The 23,875-nt window shown below is 40.5% G+C and overlaps 1 protein-coding gene across 3 annotated transcripts in view; it reads left to right on the top strand.

The window, feature by feature from the left end:
* The window catches only part of EIPR1 (EARP complex and GARP complex interacting protein 1), a 168,808-nt gene that overhangs the window by 142,882 nt on the left and 2,051 nt on the right, over window positions 1-23,875 (top strand). For 2 of the 3 annotated variants that reach the window (XM_065587747.1, XM_065587746.1), the window contains 3 exons: window positions 7,211-7,347; window positions 11,719-11,886; window positions 13,373-13,540. In XM_065587747.1, coding sequence (XP_065443819.1) covers window positions 7,211-7,347; window positions 11,719-11,886; window positions 13,373-13,540 — 473 coding nt within the window. Of the gene's footprint in view, window positions 1-7,210; window positions 7,348-11,718; window positions 11,887-13,372; window positions 13,541-13,632; window positions 13,657-23,875 lie in introns of all 3 variants that reach the window. The other variant, XM_065587745.1, reaches the window with a different exon arrangement.

The raw sequence follows: 23,875 nt of genomic DNA on the forward strand, positions 1-23,875 counted from the left end.
CAGTTTAGTAATATAATATCCATTGCTTTTGTTCCCTAAAAATATACAGCAAATAAGCTTTTCTCTTTTCAAAATTACAGTGTGTAAGCCACTTCAGATAACTTTAGGCCTGAGTTTTTGGCTGTTAATGACGGCATATTAACAGGTGTCATTTCTCGTCCTGCATTCTGTATATTCCTTACTCTAAACTGAATGTTTTCAACTATGGACAGGCAGGGCTCCAAACGATCCCTTACTGTAAGGACTTGTCTACATGAACAATTAAACAACAGCAAGCTGGGGAAGGAAACTAAACTGTCATGGTCTAACTGTCCATGTGGAGTCTGTTGATGCACGTTTCTCCTGGGGGAATTCTGCACCATTGTGCACGTGCCAAATTTAGGTCTCCCGTGACATTTTTTTTTTCCTCTGTAGAAAATGCATTCTGCCAGAGAGCATCTGCAGTTATGCCTTTCACCCATCCAGGGCTGCTGTGACTGCAGAACAGAAGGCAGACAGCTCTCCGAAAATAGCAGCCAGCAGCCAATTGGGAGGAGGAGGCTGTGTTGTTCACAATGCCCTGCGGGGTCAGGTGAAGGGGTATGGGATATGGAGGGGACAGAGAGAGCAGGGCAAATGGGGCTTCTCGGGGAGGGGGTCACATAGACTGGGGTTCAAAAAGGCTGTGGGGAAGACACACTGGGGAAGGGGCTAAATGGGAATGGGGGCCACATGGGGATCTGGGGAATGCAGGACCACATGGGGATGGGGGGAGAAGGAGTGGCTGAGTGGGGGTTTAGAGACCTATGGGAATGGGGGAAGAAGAATGCAGGGACACATGGGGACAGGGGCAGGTTGCCTGACTGGGAGAGGCTAGGGATCAGCCAGGTTCTGCATGGGAGAGGCTCCCCAACTACCTAACAATCCCTCCCCTGCCTCCCCAAAAATCTGTTCCATACTTCTCCCACCCTGACCCAACAACCCTCCATGTTCACTCCCAGGCTCCCTCCCAGCAATGATTTCCCTCTCCCTCAGCTCCTCCATTACTCCTGACTTTCCCAAACCTTTGCACTTCTTCTGAAGTGTGGGAAATATGTTTCTTTATTGTACTTCAAATGAATTATTACCCAGTTATATATTAATATGCCTACTAAGGAATCTGTTTGTCAAAAACATTTCCTGAATCTTTTTTTGTTTGTATTGTACAGACGTACTTGTTCACAGATATTTCGAAATAAATACCCAAATAAATTATCAAAATAATTGAAACTGCTGTGATTATTTTGTGTTGTTTTGACAAAATATGCAGAATTTTGCAGAATTTTTGCACAGAATTCCCCTAGGAGTAGCACATTAGCAGTTTGTTAATGGGCTTTGAGCTAGTCTTGTTTCAAAGAGGACTAGATCAAAGCGCTGTAATGAACAATTAACACCCATTAGCAGGGTCAACACAGACAATTAGGGGCAAATAAGTACCCTGTAGATTCACACCCCAGCTTCCCCTGTCTAATTGTTCATGTAGACAAGACCTGTAATAAGGCCCTGCTATATTCACTACTGGAAATATAGTAACTTCCTATCTCTTCTGTTCCTTCCTTCCAAAATCATAGATTCCGAGGCCAGGAGGGACCATTGTGATGATCTAGTCTGACTTCCTGTATAACACTAGCCACAGAACTTCCCTAAAATAAGTCCTAAAGTAGATCTTTCAGAAAAAAAATCCAGTCTTGATTTAAAAATTGTCAGTAGTGGAGAATCCACCATACCCTTTAATAAGTTGTTCCAATGGTTAATTAATCTCACCATTAAAAATGTACGCCTTAATTCTAGTGTGAATTTGACTAGTTTTGGCGTCCAGCTATTGGATCGTGTTATACCTTTCTCTGCTAGACTGAAGAGCCCATCATTAAATATTTGTTCTCAATGTAGGTACATACACTGAAATCAAGTTACCCCTTAACCTTCTCTTTGTTAAGCTAAATAGATAGACTCAAGGAGCTCAGTCACTATAAGGAATATTTTCTAATCCTATAATCTTTCTCATGACTCTTACCTGAATCCTCTCCAATTTATCAACATCCTTCCCCTTCAGAGAGTGGGAAGTAAGAGATGAAGAAAGAACCTTTCGGTTTTCCTCTTCTCACATTCAGGCACAAAGGAAAACCAATGCTAAGATTTTGAAACTGTATTTGTTTCCCACAGGCTCTTATTTCAGTGCCATTTGAGTTTTCTTCTGTTCCAGGACTCATGAGTGTGGGACTGGGGAGAGAGTTTGACTCTTATGTAGTTCTTTCCCATCAGTTTAGTAGAAGAGAATTCCTTTTTGACTGCATTTTGTGTGGTGTGGGTTGTGGTGGAACAGTGTTTGTAGAAGTGTGGATGAGAGCCCCAGAGAATGGTTATCCACTGGGGAAGAAAGATTTGTTTGAAATAATAATGTTTTTTACAGCAGGAATCTGTGTTGAGTTGGTTGGGAGCTTGACATGAACTGTAAATGTGTCCCTCCCTTCTTGGAAAAAGTATGTTTCATTTCATAGAAGTAGGGAAAGGATTGTGTGAGAAGAACTGGGGTGGCATGGCAAATCCTAAATGTATACAGTTTCTCCTTTATACTTCAGACATGAATCAAGGGTGATCTTTGGAGGTGTGCCAGTCCCAAAGCACATTTAGAGCCTGGAAGAAGTCTGTCATGTTCTGGGGTTCAATCCAGACCAGTGAGGGATTGTGCCTTAAAGTGTAGGGACACAGGGTCTGTGAATAATACTTTAGACAGCGGAGGTTAAGATAAGAACAGTTTCCTAAAATGTCTGCTAAAATGGGAAGAATCTCTCCTAAAACTGACAGAACTAATCCACTGCGTCATGTTTTGGACACACAGTGCTCGGAGGCGTTCCTACCCCAGGAATAAATGTTGAAAAAATGAGACAGAAATGTGTGGTTTTATTTTATTTGGAACTCTTGTATATTTTCCGTATTATTGTTTCTTTTCCCCCTGATTATCTAAGCTTATTTTCTCAAGGTTAAATAAGCTGAATTTAATTATTGAGATGACCCATTCAGGGCCTGTGCACTTCTGTGTAGGTCGGAGTAAATCCTATATATGAAATGATACATAAAAAGAAACAGTATGGTGTAGTATATTTTTATTATCTTGAATCCAATTGATGAATCTTATCCATCTTATTTCTTCTTTATCAATAAACTGCAGTTTTTAAAAAAAGGGATGTGGCGGGTCAGTAAAACTGTGTCCAAACCTACCTGGCTAAGATCATTCTCACCTGAACAAGGGAAAACCTCAGTGTAGACGAGCCCTTCCTTGCTCATGGTACAAATCAGTCGGAGACCAGTCTTTTCCAAACCCCAGTGCCTTTTGTTTCCCTGCGTGCGTTTCCACCACCACTTATATACAGTTCTGGATGCTTCAATATTACTCAGGTAGCCACCTGGGGAACAGCTAGCTCCTGTAGCTAGCTGGGAACAGCGATCTCTAACTCCTCCCTTTCCTGTCCCCCCCTTCCTCTTCCTTCCTGCTAGCTTTATAGGCCTCCTCCCCATAAAGCTCATAGGTGATTACCTTGCAGCCCTTTAATGAGCCACACCCTGCCCACTCCAATTACTTCCCCTTAATGGGAACTGAGCTAGCAAGAGCTGAGCTAACAGGGGCTGGTTCAGTGCCTCTTAGGCCAGCACCCTGTTACACTCAGCTTTTCTGAAAGTTAGGATGTAGGGGATATTAGAAGGGCTATAAAAGTTTGGCCACAATGAAATCAGAGACAACTTGTAAGGAAATGGGTGGACATCCATTAATTTCTCTTGAGGAAGAAACAACTTTATGTAGATCTTGATAATGGACAAACTGCCATTGTCAGCTTTAATGGAACAATGATGTGTAGCTGAGGGAGTAATAGGTTTAAAATCCCTTGTGATGATCAGGGCAAATGTTGTAAGTTTGTCTGAATTGCATCACTAGTATGGTAAACATACTGATCAAAAATAGTTAAAGAAAAATATAAAAAGAATCTTTTAAAAGAATTTGGTCAAGAGATATCCTTTCCTTGAATTTGGTGGGAAGCCATCTTCTAAATGGACTTGGTATGGTGATTAGAATATCCATTCTGAATGCAATAGGGGAGGTGTTTGCCTCAAAGTACAGCAAGGGCTTTCTCATATTTTTTTATGGAAGATGGCAAAGGTTAATATCTGTGGATTCTTCTAAAGCTCAGCAGAATGTTTTTTAAAACCTATTTTATTTAAACAATCTTAAATGCTCCTTGTAGATGCTGGATTCACAGCACTAAAAAAAAGTATCCATTTAACCACACAGTTGAAAAAGCTCAATTACAATTGTACAAGTTTCCCAGCACCACCACCTTTCGGAGCCTCAAAGCCCTGACTTAAAGGAAATATCTTTCCATGTTGAATTCTGTCTTTTCTACTGGAGCTCAGTGACAACTTTATCGAGAAAGATGTTTAGATGCTACATTGATAGATAAACCCATGAGTACCAACATAGATAGAAAGCAGGGCCGGCTCCAGGCACCAGCGAAGAAAGCAGGTGCCTGGGGTGGCCAATAGAAAGGGGTGGCACTCTGTCCAGTATTGGGGCGACACGTCCAGGTCTTCAGCAGCACTTCGGCGGCAGCTCAAGTGCTCTGTTTTAGCCTTCGGCGGAAATTTGACTTTTTCCATTTTTTTTCCCTTCGCTGCTTGGGGCGGCAAAAAAGCTGGAGCCAGCCCTGATAAAAAGTTTTCCATCCAAAAAGATTTAAGTAGCTGTTCAGACAGCAAATAATAATTTTCATGCTATTGTTTGGTATACGTGTAGTGAAAAGATGGAAACATAAGCAAAATATAACCACGCGGGTAGGTCTCTTACATTTTTATACCACAACAAACATAGACTTCACAAAGGTTTCTGAAGACATGCACATCTCAGCCAGTTTAATCATTTCAGAGGTTGAAAAATTGTACTTGGCTGTAAAGGTTTCTAAATTGCTAACTTTAAAAGCCCAAACGAGGAGGCGTTTGTGTCTGAATTATCAGATGCAGTAAAAGGTTTGCAAAATACAAAGGTGTACGTGGTTATAATATGATAAAGCATAAACTTAGGCATTGCCTCTCTTCCATATTGACATAGCTCTGAAGTTGTTAAAAGTCCTACAAATAGATTGATGCTAGATATGTTTAGCCTTGATTATGCCTGTGAAAGCTCAATATGGTCACTGAACGTAATAAGCATTCTTTTAATCTTTGCCCACTTCAAATATTTAGAAATTATTAGTAGTATGTGGAGTGTAAAAAACAAGGAAGGGTAAGAAGTAACGGGATGAAGTTGATCCATGGAAAAGTTAGGCTCTGGGTATTGGTCAAAAGTTCCTTACAGTGAGCTCTCATAGTGTGTGGAATATCACTAAAATAATTTAAATGTATTCTACATAAACCACTTAGAGAATGAAGTGTAAGGAAGGGGATGAACAAAATGACCAAATATGTCTCTTCCATCTTTAACTTCTTTGCTTAGTCATGTGGAAATTGTACAGTGTTGTGCTGTGATTAATAGCAGGTTGTTTTATTTTTTTCTTTAAAATGTAAAATACAAAACCATAGTTTTAGCAAGGGTATTTAAATAAAATAATAATAATCTGAACCTGCAATACTTAAGGCCTCTTCCTGCTCACTTTGGCTTGAAGAGAACTTGTCTTCCCATCTTCTGTAGAAAGTCAGTTACCTATTGTGGCCTTTCTGTCAGTGTTGAGAGGGTGAATGAGAGTGTAGAGGGAGGAAACCAGAGATCCTAACCTATCTCTTGCTTCCCTTCCAAGCCTCCTTATGTATTTTGAAACTAGATCTTTTTACTCTCACCATATGACCTATCATCCACCTTTCACTATATGGTAGTAGATGTGACATTATACACTAATGGACCAGGATTTTAATTTTTTTTTTTATTAAACGGCCGACACCTGCAGCACGACCCAAACCTGGTTTACCTCGGCGTGATATTGGAGAGGTCATTGACGTACTGCAATCACTTGAAGACAGCAGCCAAAGCTAGCACTCAAAACAACATGCTCAGAAAACTGGCTACTTAAAACATCAGCCCTTGCTCTCTGCTGTTCAACAGCAGAATACTGTGCTCCTGTCTTGTGTCGCTCATCTCCCACAAGGCTGGTCTATGTAGAGCTTAATGAAGCTATGCACATTGTTACCAGGACTTTACGTGCAACTGTTGTCATGGCTGCCAATACTTAGTAACATAGCACCATCCCATATTCACCATGAGGGGGGTTTCTTTATGCTCCTGGCCAAGATTCATGAGGACAGTGACTTGCTTCTCTACTCAGACCTCTTCAACCACTCACCAATTTGTATGTCTTCTGGATGCCCTTTATAGTCACTTTATGCCACCACAGGACAAGATGCTGGAATCTACTTGGCTTAATGACTGGTCAGCGATGACAATCATTAGTCACTCTCTCATCACCAAGCCAACCATCTGCCCACCAGGTTTTGACCTACCAAGGTACCAGTGGTCATCCCTGAACCAGTTTCAAACAGGACAGGGCAGTTGTGTGGCCAAGCTCTTCATATGGGGTTTCTCTAATGACCCGCGATGTAGATGTAGGCAACTTCAGACTATATCGCATATCCTTGACAAGTGCCTGCTGACTTACTTCGATGGTGGGCTTCTGTCTCTTCATCTGCCTGATGAGGATGCTATCAAATGGCTGAGCACACTGAATGAAGGTGCATTCATTAAGATTAAAACTGACACACCTGTATTGACTAACATTGAGTATTGATGTATCTTGTGAGCAATTCCATGAAACTGAATGCATGTATATATTTGTGCTTGTTAACCATCTTCAGATGTTTGAATACTCCCATGAAGCTTCAACGAATTATATGAAACAATTTAATTTTCTTTGGAAATGCAAAGAAGGTTAGAAAATGATCTTTATATCCATTGTCTACTAAGTAACTTACACTGGATAAACCTTATATAAATTACTTCATATTGTATAGGCTAGAAAACAAACTTACTGGTCTGGGTTTTTTACATACTTTTTATGTATGTATGTATGTATTTTGTCCCCATTATTATCCTAGCATCTCTACCTTACTTTCTTGCACTTGGAGCATTAAGTCAGCTTGCAATTTTTCCACTGCGTCTGCATTTATTTTTATTTTAGCCTTATTTGTAAATACCCCATTTTTTTTTAATGCACAGCTCTCCAATTCTGCTGCATTGGAAGGAAAAGGGCAATTAAAATTTACTTCCGGACGATGGAGTCCACACCACAATTGTACACAGGTTGCAACAGCCAATGATACTGCCATTCGAGGATGGGATACACGAAGTATGAGGTAAGAAAAAAAATTTGCTCTCTTGTTCTTAAAGAATAGATTCTCCATTGGAGGTTAATTTTCATCACTTTTGACTTGTTTTTTCAAAAAACGGGTAGAAAAGCTAGGACTGCATAAATAATTGTAAATGGAATGGATTTGGATTGCATTGTTGGTGTATTCAGAGCTTTCAAGTAAAGGGTTTACTCTTGGGTTTTTCCTAAGCTTCAAATCTACCTTGTATATTGAGTGTCATCGAACTATGCAGTAGTCCCAATGTGATTGTTCAATACACAATATAAGTATTACTTAAACTAGAGCTGTTTCGTAATTCACCATGAAAATCAATTTCTGTTTAAATCAGAGTACTGATGGTGCACTAATTGTTACCTCTATAGTATGATGGTTAAAGGTAATTTAATCTTTGGAGGTAAGCTTACCTTTTACTTTTACCATTTTAGTAACTACTGTATCTAAGATTATAACGTACTAGTTCCACACAATCTTGGACTTTATTTAAAAAAAAGTGAGCCAAGACAAACAAAATGCTGTAAATATACCAAGTTAGGGACTCTTTACCTGCTCTGTTTGTGATTTTGATAGGGAAAGGAGTGGTGATGTGCACATCTGTTGCCATAACAACAGAAGCCTCTGCAAGCTTTTTTTAAGATACCATTTATCCCCTTAGCATACAGTAATTTATCACTAAACTGAGAAAACGGATGTCTTGTAATAACTTCTGTTGCCTTAAAGGGGGGATGATTTCAAATTTAGTTCTATGGCTCCTGCAAGCCCAGGGTGCAGCAGTAAGTCCCCATGTTTCCCAAGCTAAAAAGGTTTGTTTAATTTCATAAAGCAAAGCTAACTAGACATATATACAGTCATCAAAAGCCATTTCTTCTTGTACTTCTAGCACAGGGGTCGGCAACCTTTCAGAAGTGGTGTGCCGAGTCTTCATTTATTCACTCTGATTTAAGGTTTCGCGTGCCAGTCATACATTTGAACGTTTTTAGAAGGTCTCTTTCTATAAATCTATAATATATAACTAAACTACTGTTGTATGTAAAGTAAATAAGGTTTTAAAAATGTTTAAGAAGCTTCATTTAAAATTAAATTAAATTGCAGAGCCCCCCCGGACTGGTGGCCAGGAACCCAGCAGTGTGACTGCCAGTGAAAATCAGCTCACGTGCCGTCTTTGGCACACGTGCCATAGGTTGCCTACCCCAGTTCTAGCCTCTTGTCATTTTCATTGTTCTGTAAGAGGACATGCAAAAATCTAACTTCGTATTTATAAATAAGGCTGACTTTAATAAAAACGTATGGGAGGTAATGTTGAAGGGCAAAGGAGAAGGATTTTTTGGGGCTCTTCCTTTGTTTTCTGTAATTATCTCATTTCAGCATGTTGTATTCACACTTGAGCTTAAAGCCTAACTATGTTTCTAAGAAGGAAAGTTTAAGTGATAAAGACCATGCACGCAATACATTTAAGTTTCACGCTCTTACTTACTAGTCCTAATGGAGAAATCTTCTGAACATTGTGCTTAATGAAGTATCCTAGTAAACACCAGTGAAAAATATTTATTCAGGTTATTAACAGTAGCTAAAAGAAGAATGCTACAGTATAGTTTACAAAAGCAAACTTCACAATTACAGCTTGTCTAAACAAAATACAAGCTATAGAAAAAATCATAGCTCAGATTAGACAGTCCCAAAACCAGTTTGAAGAGCAATGGGCTTCAGACAATTAACTATTTGCAATCTACATGGAAAAAAAAATACAAACAAGAATAACTCTCTGAGCTAAAGAGACTGTAGTATCTCTAGAAAGAGGCTAGTCTGATTTGTCTACTAAATATGTAAAGTCACTGTATTTCCTGGAATATAACGATTCTGCCCCAGCTACCCATGTTTTATATGTGTATGAAAATGTTACACCAACTGCATGTGGACCTGTTGGTGTATAGTCATATTGAACCACAACTCTGACATTCCCACTCTACTCTGCAGAGTTTAGGAGCTCACGGGACTGAGCTGTACCCCAGGATTCTTACATGGGATCTGTTATTTAAGCTACCAAATTCTGCAGGAGGGACTCTTCAGACCCACGGAGCTTCTGAGCTTGGGCAGAGCAGAACTGCATAACTGACTAGCATTGGAGAAAAAAGCAGGTTCTTCACAATAAGGGGAGCCAGACTAGCTGACTTACAGAAAGCTCCTGTAAGTAGGCAGAAGTAGGAGTGGAAGCCATAAGAGTAGATGAATTGAGCCATAACTAAGGAAAAAGAAGTAAAGACGAGGGAACCAAGGATAAAAATTTGCAGAGAATGGGAAAAGGGAGGAGGGAGATACTGAAGAAGGGCTACAATAGAAGCAGGAGAATACTGTCAAGAAACCCCCAGAGTGGGTAGAAAATGATGTTGAAGGTGTTAGACAAATGAATGAGGAAAAGAACAGGGAAAAAAAGGACCTTCATGCTAGGGCAGGAGGAAGTCATTGGTAATTGTAATAAGAGCAGTGTATGTCAAGCTGAGAAGGTAGAAACCAGAATGTGTGGATTCCAAAAGAAAATTAAATCAGAAGAAGTCCAGGCAGTGGAAATAAATTGCAAGAAGATTGGAAGAAAGGGGAAGAAAGAAGATGGGACAGTAGTTGAAGAAACAAGTGTGGTCAAGGGAGGGTCTTTTAAGATTGGGGTAATCCTGACATATGTTCAGATGATAGAGAATAGTATGGGGGAGAGGGTGAAGAAAGGTAGTATTTGGCATTTCAGTATTACCAATGGTAATCCACCAGTGGAAAGAATGTCCCTGCTTGCAGCTTTCTGAACAGTCCTTAAAGATGCTAGCATCATGCACCTTCCCTGACCAACCCCCATTAATATCAAGAAAGCAACCCGATGAGCTACCAATACTTGCATAACCATAGAAACATGCCATGTGGTTGGCCTCCAAAGAGGTGGGATGATTTCCTAACAAGGAGATATGGACAAGCATGGCGAAGGATGGCCAGAGCAAGAGAAGATTGGAAGACGTGTTGTGATAGTCTCAATCTTAACTGATGAAGGACCGACAGTCTATGCAGAAACATAGCCCTTTCTGTCGATGTACTCTGTGGCAATATGGGCTGGTGCCAAAATAGGGATATGCATGCCATCTATCACCCCATCACAGTTCAGAAACCCCATTGCTGCAAATCCATCCACCATGTCCTTCATATTGCCAAGAGTCACAGTCCTGTATAGGAGGAGACTATTTAATGGCTCTATACACTTGCATGATTGCAGCCCCCACTGTGGATTTTCCAACTCCAAAATGATTTCCCATAGAGTGGTAGCAATCTGGAATTGCAAGCTTTTACAGTACAGTCCCCACTCATTTCGCCACTGCCAATGCAGCTCTCAGTCTGGTTTCCCTGCACTGGGGGGCTGGGGCGAGCTTGGCACACAGATCCAGGAATGTGGTCTTTCATATCTGAAGATTCTTGAGCCACTGCTCATTATCCCAAACTTGCATTACGATGCAATCCCACCAGCCAGTGCTTGTTTCTCGGGCCCAGAAGCAACACTTCACTGTTGCACCTGTTCCATGAATACTACCAACAATCTTGAATTGTTTTTCACTATGTCTTTTAGCAAACTGGGATTTTTTAGTTTGCTCGAAGACATTGTCATGTCTCCCATTGTTGCAGTACTTCCTGCAGCTCTGTAAATACCAGCGGATCATCGCAACATTAATGAGAAAAGTGCAGAGCTCTGCAGGCTTCTATCAGAGGTGGCAAACACTGAAAAGTGCCACGGGGTTTACAGGTAGCTTTAAAAAGGTGCAAAAATTATGGGATATGTTTAGCATTATGGGGCAGAGAAAATTGCACACTGAGAAGTTGACCCTTAGCTCTGAAATCCCTGGCCGAGTCACTTCTGTCCCATAACACATCGTGAAAATTTCCCAAAAGACATTGCACTGTACAAAGGTGTGTGACACCCTGGGATATCTACACATGGTGCACTGCACTTTGCATTGACACAGCCACTCCTGGTGAGTACGTACCACCCCAAAGCAAACAGCCAAGTGTGCATGCCCACAAGCGATGTACAGACTCAATGGCTGTATGCTGACGTAACTTATGTCAACCAAAGATTATAATTAGGGTGACCAGACAGCAAAAAATCAGGACAGGGTGGGGGGGGGTAATAGGTGCCTATATAAGACAAAACCCCAAATATTAGGACTGTCTCTGTAAAATCGGGACATCTGGTCACCCTAATTATAATATAGACGTGGCCTAACTCTGTCACTGCCAAAGGATTAACCAAGTTACTAGAGAAACAGATTTTTATCAGTAGACTGCACTTAGCTTTCATAGTACATTTAATTTTTAATGTGTGTTTTACAGACAGATCTATTACATAGAAAATGCACATGGACAGCTGGTACGGGACCTAGACTTCAATCCCAATAAACAGTACTACCTGGCTAGTTGTGGAGATGACTGCAAGGTGAAATTCTGGGATACTAGAAATGTCACTGAGCCAGTGAAGACACTAGAGGAGCATTCCCACTGGTAGAATAAATTATCTGCATGCTGTTTTGTGGGTGGACGGTTTATGTAATTTATTCTGCTAATTATTTTACTGTTTAAAAACAATGCAAACTAGCTGTGTTTATGCTATTGTGATTCATCATTTTTCTGCATCGAGGAATGCTTTTAATATGTGACTATTTCTTGTATAATTTGTAAATTAAGGGTTGGGGAATGTTAATCTAATTTCCAGTACGGTATTTTCAGCTGTATGAAGGGTGAGATTCTGGGCTGTATTTTCTAAGAGGCACAGCACAGGGAGAAGGGACTCGGGTGTCTTTTTTAAGACATCTCTGCATTCTGAGTTCTGGGTTGCTTTGCGGCCCCTGACATAATTTACACAGCCCTAGGGCTGTCTCAGTTACAGCATCCTCCCTGGGCTGCCTTATGGCAGTTGCATTGCCCAACATCTCTACAGTGCTACATGCTGCAGCCCGCACCCTTGGGCCAGCACAGGCACGGGGGGGTCCTTAGATCACTTTGTGCCCTGGGGCAGTATTCTCCCTTGGCCAGATCCAAGACTTTGAGAGCCCCTTTACACCATTCTGTGTAAATATGAAGGGGCCAGAGCAAGGTGAGAATCTCACCCATAGTTTTAAAAAAATTACTAAAGAGATTAACCATTCCATTTTTGAATGCTTATGAATAGATACTTTTGTAGTTAAGAGAAGCTGAGCACTTTATATTGGGATTTGAGCTGCAGAATCACATGCACCTTAAATCTGGACCCCGCAACCACTTTGGTAGTAGCTTGAAAATGCAAATTAACAGAAGCAATATTTTTACTTGTTGAGAAGATGAAAACAAAAATAGAACAAAAGAAAATCATAAAGCAATTGGTATTAACCTAATTCATAAAATATAAACACTAGCAAAATCTAATCCTTTTGATTTAGGGTCTAGTTTAACAGTTCAGTGTGATAATGTTGTGAGATCTTGGTTAAAGTAGAAGTTTATTTTGAATCCATATTTTGCTTTTAGAGTACTTTACTGTATTTAGTATTTTTAGACTGTCTGTTTGATATATTGAACCATAAGCAGACATTTACTCTTGGGGAATTATATTAGGGTTTGGTCCCTCCACCCTCCTCTCCCCACCTGCAACCTGTTTGTTGAATTTTAAAGATATGGCCCTGGAAAATCAAATTACATGGAAGTTTATGACCGAAATGAAGACAGCAAAAAACAATCTCTAGAATGAGTGTGTCAGATTCTACCCATACTTATAGATTCTAAGGCCAGAAAGGACCATTATGATAATCTAATCTGACCTCCTGTATAGCACAGGCCATAGAACTTCCCCAAAATAATTCCTAGAGCATAACCCATTTTACAGATTATATTACTCTTAAACTATTTGTTCACGTTTAAATTGAAATAATGTATTTAAACAGTGCAGTATATTTATTTACTGACTCTGTGGAATAGACTCTCTTGTAATACTTTTTAAATTATTTTCATTTTATAGGGTATGGAATGTACGATACAATCATTCTCATGACCAGTTAGTCCTTTCAGGCAGCAGTGATAGCAGAATCATTCTGTCTAACATGGTATCAATTTCTTCTGAGCCCTTTGGACATCTGGTAGATGATGATGAGCTTAGTGACCAAGAGGACCACCATCAAGAGGAGAAGTATGAAATATATTGATTTTCACAGAAACATTTGTAGTATGAGGTACTTTGTATTTTAAGGACTAACATGCTATATTCTTTACCGACTTCAGGATTTTTGTATACACACCTTTCAGGTATGTTGTATTTTTCAATTTAATCTACTACTTTCAGAGTCTTGGATGGGATCCACATTTCTAAAACTAATTGGCAGAGTTGCTTTAAGTTCACTGGTGTAAGTGGGATGGGACACTGAACGCTTGACCCAAAGTCCATTAAGTCAATGGAAAGACTTCCATTAACCTCAGTGGGTTTTGAGTTGGGCCCTGAGCCCACATTTAATAATATGTATTACATAAGAGTTGAAAGTCTTCTGCTTTTCATCAAATTTCCTCATAATTCCTTCTTCCTTAATAATCTTTTGGGAAGTTTAACACACAATCATGAAAAGAAGAATGGAAATATATTGCCAACATTAATTTCCCTCTTAATATAGCTGATGGGCTGTACTAGAAAATGATACCTTAATGTGCCTATATATTTAGGATCGTTGATTTTTAAAAGTTATTTTCAACTGAAGGTAAGGAATAATGCACATCAGGGTGAGCGTTTGTAAATATATATTCACTCCACTTGGGTGTGTAAAGAGACTAGACACATCATAAGTTACTTTATTAAAAATAGTGTTACTTAAAAACATTGTGTACACTAAAATGCACTTGCTTTTTATTTGGAAAAGTACTTTGGCAGCCTAAAACTTGAGGGGAAAAAATGCTCATCGCCCAATCTGTACTTTTGCATGCACATTTTTTGTTCATACATATATATGTGTCTGTTCTTTGCAGGCGTGAACACTTCTAACGTTTGTGTCCACACAAGTGTTCTTAATTTCTGTTAATGTACAAAAATGAGTTAGGTGCTTTACAGTGAAACTAGAAAGGCATGGTTCCTGCCCTGATTTGGATATGTTTTGTTTTGTTAATGAACAATAGGGTTAGATGGGGGTGAGAAAGGGAAAGGATTACAAAAAAAAGATCAGACAGTTACTCAGTTATGCTACATGCATCTCTGAGCTATACATCTATCTATATTGAACAATAAATGCAAGTCACAAGAGTGTGTCCCCCCCCTTTGCTCCAGGTGATGTTGAGCTTCTGGTCTCACTTGTTCTGCCAAAGGAACAGTTGTTTTTCCGTGCCAAGAAAGGAAGATGTACCCCATAGTACTCATTGAATACTGGTTGTAAAGACTATCTTCAGGAGCAGCTGGCAATTCAAGTGGCTGGAAAAGGTTTAATCTGGAAAGTTGCCCATGGCTTAGTAGTAAATAAGTATTGTCGACGTACCTAGAGCACAGCTCTTTAACCACAGTGTGCCATGTGATTCTGTTTGTGTGTGGTCTCTGCATTGGCCCACAATCCCTACAGTAAGGTAGACTCTGCATTTCCCTGTGGATTGGAATCCAGAAAATACAGTATAAATAAAAACTGCATCCTGAGTGGGGGGAGGGTTAAGACAAACAAGGTGCAGCTAAGCAGGGCTACCTAAGCAGTATTCTGATACCAGGCATTTATTAGTTTATCTAGAGATGTTCTAATTTCTGTCAACCTTTGACATACAGCCTGCCTCCAGTACCACACAGTGTACTGCTTACTAGAGCAAGGAATGGTGAAACCAATAATATGCAAAACAAATATAGGAAACTAGATACATATTTTACATTGGCCACTAGAAGAAGTTAACCACATCACAAATGACTTGCACAGTGATGGAATGGAATATTTTCCTATTCTTATAGGGCACCCCATGCTCACAGCACAAGAGTGCCATCACTAACCCCCAGAACCAGTATCTTTCTAAAAAATAAGCAGTGTATTTACTCTGGAGGCACTCTTTGCAAAGTTTTTCTTTTGAGGGAAGAGTAAAGGCAAGAATAGCACATTTCATATACAGAACATGGACATATTCTGGAGAGGTACTAGTCTCTCCATAGTTAATGTTGAAGTTAGCTTCCTGATAGATACTTGATTTGCAAAACTGCATTCCCATTCCTTATTTCACTAAACCCAAACTAGTCTTGTGAATGTTAGATCCCATTGCATGATTGAATTTTTCTGCCAAGTTTTGGGCAAATCACACAAGATGTTTTGGAGACATGGAAGTTAAAAATTTTGGCTGTTTATTTTTTTAAGGTCACCATATATCCTAAAGTGCTTCATTTTCATATATTCTACTGGGCTTTTTTTTTTTACTGGGTAAAAGTACCTTTGATTATTTTTTGAGGAGGTTTGTGTGATAAGTAGACTCTAAAGATGGTTTTCATGTAATAAATAAAATCCTTATGATACCTAGATCAGCAGTTCTCAACCCGGGGTCCCCTGGAGGGGTCCGCCAAGCAGGGCCAGCGTTAGACCTGCTGGGGCCCAGGACAGAAAGCTGAAGCCCCACTGCATAGGGTTGAAGCCCGGGATCCTGAGCCCCAACACCTAGGGCTGAAGCCAAAGCCTGAGAAATGTAGCTTTGTAGGGGCCCCACGCAATTGCCCTAATTGCTAGCCCCTAACACTGGCCCTGGCTTTTATATTCAGAAAACCAGTTATTGTGGCACAGGTGGGCCATGGAGTTTTTATAGCATGTTGTGGGGCGGGAAGCTCAGAGAGAGAAAGGTTGATAACCCCTGCCCTAGATCACCCACTTCCCCAAATGCCTATGAAAAAAATAGGTCTTGCACCATTTCCAGAAAGTTAACAATTTCAGGCTCCAAAGGGGAGCAATGAACAGTCATTAGACTCCCTCATGGAAGCTGTAGGATTAGAGGATATTATCTGATTTGGAGAACAGAGAGGAAGAAGACCCATGTGGAGGTAGAAGGCAATCAGAAAAGGAATGAGTTCAGATCTGCACCCTTATAAGCTCCTCCAATGCCTCGTGGCTTGTAAGGTCCACCATTTTTCCTGCACTGCGCAGGTCTTAAATGTTTCTTAAAACATAAAGGAATCCCCAATCAAATAATTTTAATATGGAGTTGAGTTTGAATGGATTTATTACCAAGATTTTTTAAATAAATTAGGCAAAATCTTCAGTTTCAACAGCACTGCCAAACAGTTAATGAAATGGAAGTTTGAATATTATACGTACAATGCACTATTTTAAACAGCAAAGCGATGATACAAACTGCCACAAGCAAATAAATACACAGGTGTAAAAAGCTTAGATTTGTTTAATGCAATGGCAGTACAGTACTACTGAATGCTTCATGCAAGTAATATAAAACATCACTTACAGTATTTAAAAACAATTACCTCTTGATGCACACAGATAGAGAAACCTGTATAAGAGAATTCTTATTAGCAATTTCATTTCTTAAAAGAAAGCCCCAAAGTATCTTGATTATAATTTTGCTCCCTTTTTATTAGGTGTGCAGATAATACAGTAATGAGTGCAGTATAATAAGAACCTCTATTGAATAGAAACCACTGAATTATGAAACCACCTTCTGTAAGCAGCCAGGTTTTTAAGTTCCTTGAATAGTAGCTTAAATTAGGTTTCACTGTACACATACAAAACACATACTAATATAAGTTGTGTATTTACTAATTATGTCAATGGCAGCAAAATTAGGACAACACTGAGTGCTTTTGAAAATACACTGCATGTGCTCCCTTTACACAGGTAACCTTTTTCTATGCCACATTACCATTCACTGTCCCTATATCTAGGTTTGCAGACTTAAAGATTTTCTCTCTACTGTCCATAGTTCTAGCTATTGTGGGGTTTTTTTTTGATCAGTTTAAATTCTCTTTCAGCTATAATGGGAACCCTCTGTTGTTTTTTCTATCTGTTTTTGTTTTTTAGATACTTTGTTGATCCACATTTCAATAAAAAATCAATAAGATCAAAGCTTTCTTCATTTTTAGGAAGTTCTAAATTTGTTAGGCTATAGGCAACATTTTGATTCAGTATTCTGTTTCATAGCCAAACATTTTCTCTCTTTATTACATCCCCAAATACCCTTACATTGTGTTTCTTCTTGGTGTCTGCCTCCCCTGTTATAGTTCTCCATACACTAGTACTTTTTCTCCCCTGTTTTAAATACTGTTCTTTTGAGAAACTATCTGTTGTAATTCGCTGTCTTTATTTATCCTAATGTCATCTGTAACAGTTATTTTGTGAATTAATCTCCTGGAAGGATTTCAAAATGTTGTCATTCATGTTTGCCGAAGTGCCCCAGCCTTTCACCAGGAAAATAGCAGTGTTTAAAAAAAAAAAAGTCACTACAAGAGGGGAAAAAAGCCATAATGCAGTGTTGTATCATTCCAGCTCTCCTTTTGACATGCTCACAATCTGCTAGGACTTCTGAACATCAGGAAAACTGTAGGTAAAACTCAGGGATGTCAAGGTAGTGGTAACTGTCACCAGCACTAAAAGCTGAGCTTACAGTATATCTGGTTTTTTTTCAAGTGCTATGTCCACTGTGGGAATGCATGCATGCCATGATCCCAGAGCTGGGAAATTTTGAAAGCAGTGTCCGTTGGTCTGCACATGCGCCCTGGCTCACCTCATGCCTCTGACCGAGGAGGTAAAAGACAGGGCAAACCGATCGCCTCTCCAGTTCCTTCTCTCTGCAGCGTGGTCCAGGTTGGAACATCCAGTGTCTGAAGGTTCAGCTTTCTTCTTTACCTGTGAAAATATATTTAGATAGCTGTAAATAGATTTTATATTCTCAAGTTTTAAACTTTTTATCTGTTTAGTTTTAGTGTTTTATAGTTAGTCTACCGCACGTGGGAAGCCTCCCAAACCCCACCCTCCCCATCCCATTTGGGTACTGGACTATGCCCAGGACTCCAGGCTTCAAGATTTGTGCTTCCTGCCCACAATACTTCTTGGTCAGCAATGACCACCAATGCTGTGTGTACTGCCATGGGGACATTGTGGCAAGATGCAGTATCTGCTGTTCATTCCCCAGCCATACCCAGAAAGGGCAGGAACTTCACCTTAGGAATTACCTAATGGAAAAGGCCTTGAGGCTGCAATCGGATCCAGGCCAGGGATCCCTCCTGTATATTGGCCTGACTCAGCAAGGGGTACGCCTCCTGCCATGAGGTCCAAATCAGGAGTGAAGGAGTCAGCTGCCACAGATCCCTTGGCGGGGTCTTGGAGCATTCTCATAAGCATGAGGCTGTCTTCTTCCAGATTGGCTTTGAAGAAGTCAGATCCACCAAGCACTAGCTCAGCACAACAAAACTGAATACATCCTAAATCTCAGAGGCATGATAAGAAAGCCCACAAGTGTAGGGCTTCATCAGCACCGGATGCGATCGGGTGGTGCTGGTTCCTCCCAAACACAAACCTCAGGATCCACCAGCACCTGCAGTTCCATCTTTGTCATCAATGACTGCCTCTACAGTGGCTCTGGCATTTCAGGCAGACAGGAGCTCTCTTGCTTCAGGAAAAGCTGAGACCCACGCTCCTCCTGAGAACATCTTCTTTCTCCCAGTCCCAGAGTCTCCCATTCCTTCATCTTCCCTCTTTTTGAGAGAGGTTATGACTCCACCAGGGGAGTCTGCCTTTGGAAGGAGTTTGTCTCCCATTACATCTTCAGGCTATGATTTCCCTCCAGCAGCCCATCGATACTGCCATTGGGACTGGAATCAGTTTTCTCCTCATAAGGAGATTTTGAAAAGTCCAATGCATCGTTAAGCACTTGTCCTCCAAGACACACTTCCTGGTCAGAAGACCTGGGCCAGTTTGGGCCCAACCTCCGTCTCAAATGCCTTGGAACTGTTGGTACCCTATGCCTTGGGGGCCACCGTTATCCCCACTCAACCCATCTGGTTGACCATACTCGGGGCCTTGCGAAGAGTATCATCCCGCAGAGTTGCTCCGGTCTGCTAGGGAGTCACCCTTTCCCTTCCTTTTGAGGAGATAACCAGAGGTGACCCCAGATCCTCTGGGGAGGAGAAGTACACACCAGATGCAGCAGTTCAACCAGATACAACAAGATTGCCATCTTCATCACCAGATGAAGTAGTGACTCAGATGTCTCCATCCTCTCCTGTTGACTACGAGCAATTCCAGAAATTCTTGTGCAGAATTGCAGTGGAGCTGCAGATAACTCTTGAGGAGGTTCAGGATCCTCAACGCAAGTTCTTGCTTCAGTCCTCCCGCTCCTGCAAGATAGTGCTCCAAGTTAATGAAGTCATCCTGGAGCCAGCTAGAGTGGTCTGGCATACCCCAGCTCCCTGCACCCCTAGCCTTAAGAGGTCAGAGAAATGCTACTGTATCCCAACCAAGAGGTTGGAAGTTCTGTTCTCTCACTTTGGACCACTAAAGAGTTAGGAGCAAGCTGCCTCAGAGAGATCTAGGCAGCAACACCCCTGATCTGTCATGAGTGATAAGGAAGGCAAGTCTCAACTTATTGGAAAGGAAGGTCTCTTCTTCTTCTAGCTTCCAGTTCAGGATAGGCAATTACCAAGCACTACTGACTAAGTACGACTTCCTGAACTGTTCGAAATTCGCAGACTTTGACTGTCTCCCACAGCAGGACAGAACTCATTTCCAGGCTTTAATACAGGAAGTCAAAATGGTTGTCAAGACCACACTGCAATCAGCTGTAGATGTAGCTCATATGTCTTCCAGGGCAATGGCTACTGCCATCATGATGCGGGAAGTCATGCTTCATGCTTCAGGTTTTCCCAAGTATGTCCAGACTACTGTTGAGGATCGTCTCTTTGATGAGACGTCTCTGTTTAAAGACTTATCCATCTTCTGATTATACACATTAAAGGACTCCAGAACCACCCTCTATTCCTGGGAATATATACACGTACCCCAAAGAGAAAATTCCACCAACAATACAAAGCTAGACCGATGACTCAGCAGTTCTTCCATCAGAGAGAAACCCCATAAGAGGCAGAGACGCAGAAATCGTAAGATTACAGTGTAGAATAACCCAACAAAGTGACTTAATTAAAGCTGCTTATGTGAATGCTTTGTGGGAGAATCTGTGGTTGGGGCTTTGTTGGTAGGGTGTCTGAGAAACTAGGTCAAATCCAACAAAACAGCAATTTCCCATTCTTACATTGTTTTGTCTTTAACGAATGTATGATTATTTCCTATTAATTTCTTCTTTCAAGTTAGTAAATATATCATATTTAACCACCAATGCCAATCTATTTTAAAATACAGATTTTGTGTGTTTTAAAGATGTGTTTCTGTTGGAGAGATTGAGGTTTTATTAATGTGAGAAAATGACCGGTCTTTCTATTGCATGAATGGTTACTTGTGTGGGAAAGGATCAATGATTTTTAATCTAAAAATAAGCTCGACTAGGAGTATTATTCAGCTGATATGTTTGTGTATTTTTGAGGCTGTCAAAATTGGCTGTGATGAGGGCCAAATTGGAAATCTACAGGAAACTGAAGGCTGTCCCTAATTTGCATATAAATTTGGATGGAATTTTATAAAATCAGATAAATTCACACAGCCATAATATTTGCTAAGACTTGTATCTTCCTTAACAGAGCAACAAAAATACCATGTTGGTTGAGTTTACCAGCAATAAAATCCTGCAGCTGATCAGCTCTACCCTGCAGTTACAGGGAGAGGGTATCTGCGGGGTGCATTTTAGAACTCTGTGGGGCGTGCTTGCCCCTCAGGCCGCACTTTGGGCACCCCTGCTGTATATTGTTGCCGCTCTACTGGGTTGGGTTTATTTCTAAACAATTTTTAGGTTGAACAAGATTTAACTTTAGTTCCGATGGAGAATTAATGATTTCTGATGGCTCGTTTTTTAAGCTTTCTTTTTATTGAAGTTTTTGATGACAGTATGGAATCGCAAGCACTGCAAACCTAAGGCCTTGGCTACACTGGCAATTCACAGCGCTGCACTTGCTGCACTCAGGGGTGTGAAAAAACACCCCCCCTGAGCGCAGCGAGTGCAGCGCTGTAAAGCGCCAGTGTAATCAGCGCCTGCAGCGCTGCACGCTCGCTCGCAGCGCTGCAAGCTATTCCCCTCGGAGAGGTGGAGTACTTGCAGCGCTGCGAGAGAGCTCTCGCAGCGCTGGCGGCGCAACTACACTCGCGGCAGCGCTGTGAACCCACAAGTGTAGCCAAGGCCTAAGTGATTGTTAGCATGGACAGTAATTTGAAGTAACAGCACTCTACATGAAAACAATTATCCAAAAGCTAAACAGGCTTCTCTTACAAGATTGTAATACAGTTAACCTCAAAGTTATTTAGTCAAATGAAAGTTCCCCTCCTTCCATGGGAGAAGCTAATGGCGGTCATGCTATACAAATAGGATAACAAAAGGAGAAAAAGCCCTGTTCCAGCTCTGACACAGATCTCAAAGATGTGCAGGAGATATAGATATAGATAGATACATATTTTGATGGTGATGGATGCAGTACAAGAACCTAGATAAACAGATAGGCAAGTAGATGTGTCTGCTCAGAAGAAGCTCTTAAAATGATATTTTAAAAAAAGTTGACACTAAAGCAACTTTTTCAGGAAAATTTATTACAAGGAAGAAATAATGTCCTGCTTGTTTCTTAAACACATAAACCCAGAATATAATCCTGCCAGATTACTCTTCCAAGAAAGCAGCAGGCTGGGGATCTAAACCTCTGGTGTACTAGATCAACCATATCACAGGTAATATTCCTTTTAATCATAAAAACTTTTTGAAGAAAGCAGTTAAACATTCTCATAAGAGTTAATCAGCAATTGCAGACTGAAGCATGATGCTGTTTATTGCTGTGTCAGGGAATAATAAAGCTGTAATAGATAATGAAATATAGAAACATTGTTAAATGCACTTTGATATAAACAGTTAAAGAGCAGATTTAGGCTATGTCTACACAACAGCCTATGTCGTCAAAACTTGTGTTACTCACGGGGGTGAATATTTTCCCCACACACACACCTCGAGCAACATAAGTTACACTGACATAAGTGTTTGTGTGCACAGCACTGTTGGCAAGAGAGCTTCTCCCACCGACATAGCTTATGCCGCTCAGGGAGATGGGTTTTTTATGCCAACGGGAGAGCTCTTTCCTATCAGCATAGAGCATCTTCACCATCCGTGTTGCAGTGGGGCAGCTGTATTGGTACAGCTGTGCCGCTGCAGCGCTGTACATGTAGACACAAACTTTTATTTATCTAAGAATATATCTAAATCTTGATTTATCTATGGTTTTCTTGACAAACCACTTGACCATTCACTTTGCTTACTGTCTATGAAAACATCAATTTCCTTGGCTGAAGTAAATTTTGTCCAACCGGCCCAGCCTAAATCTTAATAGGTGACCCAAACAGTATTCGATATATGGTGGTCTCAGCTGCTTCTCAGTCTGCATAAAACTGATTGTCAACTCTGTTTTAGGATTCTGAAACTGAAGCTCTGTAAGCAGCCTAGCTTTACATAGTATCAAATTACATATCCTCTGGGATTCTTGGGTTACCAAAATAATACAAGGCACTGGACACCCAGCAAACATTTTATTTGGATGTCTCTGAGCAAGGGATAAAATGATCGTTCACCAAGAGATTTCTCGTGTGAAAAGCAAACTTCTTTTGTTCTGATTTCTTCTTCCTTTGGCACCCCCACTTTTCAGATATATCGGTCATTATTCTGCTACTGTCCATACTGGTGCATCCCCATTGGGAAAATTATCCAGGTAGCACAATTTTAAAGGATAATTTCTTACTTTCTTTCATCAGAGCATGTACAATATCTCCAAGGTTAATAGTGGAAGTAAGTTTCTAGTGGACCTTTTGTGCTGTCCCTGCAGTAATTTTCATCCTGTGTTCAATGTTTGCCTGAATATCTTGTATATTATCTAGTCTTTTATGTAAGAGATCCATAGGTTATGCCTCCTTCAGCTCCTTAATAGAGATGTCCCTGGGCCAGGCCTACATTATGGAGGAAGAAACTGTAAAATGCTACCATGTCTAGTCCTGAGCTCATGTGGTCTGAATTATTTTTAATAATATGCTCTCCTTAAGGAATACTACCAGGTTACTTTTAATCCTCAATGGGAAATTCATCAAAGAAGGAACAATAGAGGAGGGTTCAAAATAGAAGAGTTGAAGTGAAATGCAGAACAGTAGTTCATCTGCTAATTCAAGATTCTTTCCTGAACATACAATCCTCCTTTTTTATATTAAACTATACAAAATATATTATTTGAATTGATACACCAAAGTCATATCTTTCATACGGAAAATAGTGTAAACTAGCAGTTTATCCATCCCTGTTTATCCAGCCTCTCGTTAACTGAGACTCTTGGTTAACTGAAAGTCGGTCATGTCCCTTGACAGCAATATGCACCATGCATTGCTCCCCTGCTTATCCA

This window comes from Chrysemys picta, chromosome 3 (assembly GCF_011386835.1).
Source record: "Chrysemys picta bellii isolate R12L10 chromosome 3, ASM1138683v2, whole genome shotgun sequence".
Taxonomy (NCBI): Eukaryota; Metazoa; Chordata; order Testudines; family Emydidae; genus Chrysemys; species Chrysemys picta.